The sequence below is a fragment of the Perissodus microlepis genome, chromosome 4 (genome assembly GCF_051167445.1).
Source record: "Perissodus microlepis isolate ML-2025 ecotype Zambia chromosome 4, ASM5116744v1, whole genome shotgun sequence".
Taxonomy (NCBI): Eukaryota; Metazoa; Chordata; class Actinopteri; order Cichliformes; family Cichlidae; genus Perissodus; species Perissodus microlepis.
This window is the reverse complement of record NC_140464.1, coordinates 17,662,844-17,667,449: the sequence shown is the minus strand read 5'-3', so window position 1 is coordinate 17,667,449 and position 4,606 is coordinate 17,662,844. Positions and strand designations below refer to the sequence as shown.

At 39.9% G+C, this 4,606-nt stretch overlaps 1 protein-coding gene across 1 annotated transcript; it reads left to right on the top strand.

The window, feature by feature from the left end:
* Window positions 1–202: 202 nt before the first annotated feature.
* On the top strand, window positions 203–3,517 carry LOC146388741 (interferon-induced protein 44-like). Its single transcript, XM_084924788.1, has 7 exons — window positions 203–461; window positions 580–613; window positions 806–1,004; window positions 1,389–1,535; window positions 2,042–2,213; window positions 2,314–2,414; window positions 2,534–3,517. Exons 1-7 carry the CDS (start codon window positions 422–424, stop codon window positions 2,705–2,707), a joined length of 867 nt encoding a protein of 288 aa, XP_084780914.1. The 5' UTR covers window positions 203–421; the 3' UTR covers window positions 2,708–3,517.
* Window positions 3,518–4,606: the final 1,089 nt, after the last annotated feature.

The following is a 4,606-nucleotide window of genomic DNA, read 5'->3' as shown; positions in this document are numbered from 1 at the left end:
GGTGAGTAATGATTTTATGAAATTACAGTGTTCCCTCGTTTATCGCGGGTGTTACGTTCTAATAATAACCCACGATAGGCGAAATCCGCTAAGTAGCGAATTTTATTTTTTACAATTATTATAGATGTTTTAAGGCTGTAAAATCCCTCACTACATACTTTATACACTTTTCTCAGACAGGCATCAACATTTTCACATTTCTCTCTTGTTTAAACACTCTCAAAGTTCAAACCTTCGTACAAAAATAACTTCAGTATTATAGAGTGAAAGATCAAACCCTGTTTTCAGGTCCAGAACATGGGAGTAGAGCAGTACAACACAGTACAATACAACACAAATGATTTTGGGCAAACAGTGTTATGTTCTAAATGTTTCAATGCATATGTATGGATGTATTATTGTGCTATAATGTTTTACAGCAATGGGAGGACAAAAGTCTCGACCTGTAAACACTCCAACGAGTAAGATAACACATAACACAATAAAGTCAAACAGATCAGAAAGAATTACATATTTTCAGTCATTGCTTTCTTTAAAATGTATTTTCAGTTTTTTTGTCAATTCTGTGCATGTTTTCAGCTTTAAGTGAAGAATGGAGGAAAATGGAGTGGACGTGAGTATTTGACTCTTAATGTGCTTTTGTTGCCACGTAAACGTCTTAAATCATCTACTTGCAAAAATCGGTTGCTGTCAGCTGAATTTCCCATCCTCATTGGTGTTCATAGCATAGTCTCACCACTGTATCTGCACCACTATCAGTTTCACTTTCTTGACTTTAACTTCATAAATATTCTTCTTTGAACAGTGGCAAAACCAATGATCTCCGAAGCATAAATAACTACCAGCCTTATAACTCTGAGCTCCAGCATCTCAGAATTCTTCTTCATGGACCCGTTGGTGCCGGCAAGTCCAGCTTCATCAACTCAGTTGACGCTCTTTTACAAGGCAGAATGGCCGCAAATGCTTTGGCAGATGCAATTTCTGGAAAGAGCTTCACTAAAACAGTATGTTTTAATTCTAGTATGGTTTTGTCAAGCTCATGTATTTTGTGCAATTTATTAAACAAAAGTCATGCAATTTGTAACAAAACTAGGGGACTGAAACTAAATGGCTATAAAGCTGCACGTAGAACCAAGGTCTCTTGTTTTTCCACTACAGCACAGTAAAGATTAGCACTTAGAGGTCTTAGGATGTGGTCTGCTCTTGCGTGACAGATGGGGTTTTTTTATTTTTTGCTTCTTGAATCTTTGTCTGAAGTTTAGTTTCACTTTACTTTTCTCCATAGTTGTTCTTACAGATATCAGCCTTATACTAAACCAGAAACCAGCTTTGTAGTCTTCAGTGATTAGGTAACCCTGTTATCAGAATTGTTAAAACCTGTTTTACAGTATGAAACTTTCAAAATCCAAAAAGGAGGACCAGGAACTTTTTATCCTTTTGCCTTCACTGACATCATGGGCCTTGAGAAGGACACAGGAGTTATGGTGGAAGACATCATACTGGCCATGAAGGGGCACGTGAAGGATGGTTACAAGGTATCATGAAGTTTAAGGCATTTTTGCAGACACTATTTGATGGTGTATCCAATGACACGATTTAATTATGCCTTTAAATAACACATACAGTGTATTTAAATCGTGGCTCAGGGGGTTGGGAAGCGTATCTGTAACCGGAAGGTCGCCGGTTCGATCCCCGGGCTCTCTGTCCTGGTTGTTGTGTCCTTGGGCAAGACACTTTACCCTACCGCCTACTGGTGTTGGCCAGAGGCCGATGGCGCGATATGGCAGCCTCGCTTCTGTCAGTCTGCCCCAGGGCAGCTGTGGCTACAACCGTAGCTTGCCTCCACCAGTGTGTGAGAGTGAATGAATAGTGGCATTGTAAAGCGCTTTGGGTGCCTTGAAAAGCGCTATATAAATCCAATCCATTATTATTAAAAGTTAGATTTCCAAAAACATGTGTGTATGTATATACATATGTCTGTATGTGTGTGTGAAACATTTACGTATACTTGTTTAGTTTAATTAACTTCATTGTTTTCCAGTTCAATCCTCAATCTTCATTAACCGAACATGATCATAAGTACAACAAGGAGCCCACTCTAAATGACAAAGTTCATGTTTTAGTGTCTGTGATCGATGCCAACAAAATAAAACTTATGAGTGATGATATAATAAAACAGATGAGGAGTGTCAGACTTGCAGCCAGGGACATGGGTAAGAGCCAAGCGTGGTTATAGGATAAACCCAAATTGAATTAAATAAGCTGACAAACATCACCAACTCTGATATTCTTCAATATTCTGTGTATTGACAGGAATTCCCCAAATGGCAATTCTCACCAAAATTGATGAAGCCTGTCCAGAAGTCAAAAAAAATATAAGAAATGTGTATAAGAGCATCTGGTTGAAGGAACAGGTACTTTTCTAGCAGTAATTTTCAGTATTTAGCTGGAATATTTTTTTTTACCAACAGTTTAATTCAAGTAAATTTTAAGTAAAATAAATGCTAACAAATGTTAAACTGTTGAAATCTAGATGGAGATAGTGAGTGTGACATCAGGTATTCCACTGTACTGCATCTTTCCTGTCAAGAACTACCACTTTGAGATCCAAACAGATGATGACGTCAACACACTGATACTGGCTGCTCTGAAGCAGATGATCAACTTTGGAGAGGACTACGTCAACAACAAACTGCAGACCTGCTGAACCTTGTTTATTGTTGTGTTAAAATGAGTTTTAGGTCTGAACAGGAATGTCAGAGTAATTCTTTGTATGCTGATTTTCATTTCCTTGGCTAAAGCATTTACCCTTAGACTAGAAACTCTTCTGGCCTTTTTTTTTTTTTGCTTGAATGACAAAGTTTCTGTGTTTGCTTTGTAGACTTGGCTTTCAGTTTTTGTGTTTTGCTCTTGTATCTATCAACCTTTGAACAGACATGTAATTGTGTAAGAAAACTATACTGCTTTCATATTATACTAGGGTGACCATATTTTGATTTCCCAAAAAGAGGACACTTGGCCCAGTCATGAAGTATTTTAATAATACTGTTTGCGTAAAGAAAAATTTAACATATTTAAGCGATGCCTTCTCTGTGCGGTTAATGAATGGTGAAACAAAAATGTCATATAGGCTTTTACAAGTCAACAAGAGCAAAAAAAAAAAACTTGAAAACCTCTGGAATTAAATAATGGTACAGAGATAAGGCCTCAACTGTATAAGAAAAATTACCAGTACCGGGACGGTATGAGGGAAATTTCTTTTGCAGTTTGTCTGAAAAGCTGCAGTTGCGCTTTGGCATCTTTTAAACATCACCAGGCGCACTGCTGCGCGCTGTCTGTCCCGTCTGTGAGCGCAGAACAACAACTCACAAAGCCGCAGCTTGGGGATGAAGTCACAGATATGGGTCCTCTGTAGGAAAACCCGGACCAATGTTCCCTCTAAGCTGCGCGCGTGCGCAGTTGCACACTGCTGGCACGGTCTCTGCGCACAGAAAATCTGCGTTGCGCACAAAAAACTCTAACCTGATTTGAAATTAAAATAAATACTTTAACAATTCTGTTTTGCAGTGTGAGTCAGTAAGCTGTGGGATTAGAACGATTCAATTCAATTCAATTTTATTTATATAGCACCAAATCACAACAAAAGTCGCCTCAAGGCGCTTCATAGATACAGAGAAAAACCCAACAATCATATGACCCCCTATGAGCAAGCACTTTGGCGACAGTGGGAAGGAAAAACTCCCTTTTAACAGGAAGAAACCTCCGGCAGAACCAGGCTCAGGGAGGGGCGGCCATCTGCTGCGACCGGTTGGGGTGAGAGAAGGAAGACAGGATAAAAGACATGCTGTGGAATAGAGACAGAGGTTAATAACAGATATGATTCAATGCAGAGAGGTCTATTAATACATAGTGAGTGAGAAAGGTGACTGGAAAGGAAAAACTCAATGCATCATGGGAATCCCCCGGCAGCCTACGTCTATTGCAGCATAACTAAGGGAGGATTCAGGGTCACCTGGTCCAGCCCTAACTATATGCTTTAGCAAAAAGGAAAGTTTTAAGCCTAATCTTAAAAGTAGAGATAGTTTCTGTCTCCCGAATCCAAACTGGAAGCTGGTTCCACAGAAGAGGGGCCTGAAAACTGAAGGCTCTGCCTCCCATTCTACTTTTAAATACTCTAGGAACAACAAGTAGGCCTGCAGAGCGAGAGCGAAGTGCTCTAATAGGGTGATATGGTACTACAAGGTCATTACGATGCCACCTTATCTCATAGTCCAGCCACTGATGCGATTCACATTCGTATACACGCAGCTAATCAACGTGGTTGACAGGCTATGACAGCTTCCTTATGTGCTGACACCGGTGTTGTAGCTAGCAAAGCGGCATGGCTGATGACGAGTGAAGCCATGTTAATGACAACGTGTACAACCATTGTGTGTGTCAGAACAATGAGGCGACTGCTGAATGTTACAGGTGTTACAGCAGTGAAACATCTGCTGTTGTCAGGCAGGTATCAGGCTGTTGTTCTCCTTCATCTCATAGTGGACAGAAATTATTTTTTGGAGTGGCACAAATAATTTGTGTGGCATCAGATTTGATGCAGAACAGC

Coding starts and splice junctions, on each gene's coding strand:
- LOC146388741 (XM_084924788.1), top strand. CDS start 422: ATGGGAGGACAAAAGTCTCGACCTGTAAACACTCCAACGA. Junction 1,005..1,388: donor GAAAGAGCTTCACTAAAACA/GTATGTTTTAAT, acceptor CCTGTTTTACAG/TATGAAACTTTCAAAATCCA. Junction 2,214..2,313: donor ACTTGCAGCCAGGGACATGG/GTAAGAGCCAAG, acceptor GTGTATTGACAG/GAATTCCCCAAATGGCAATT.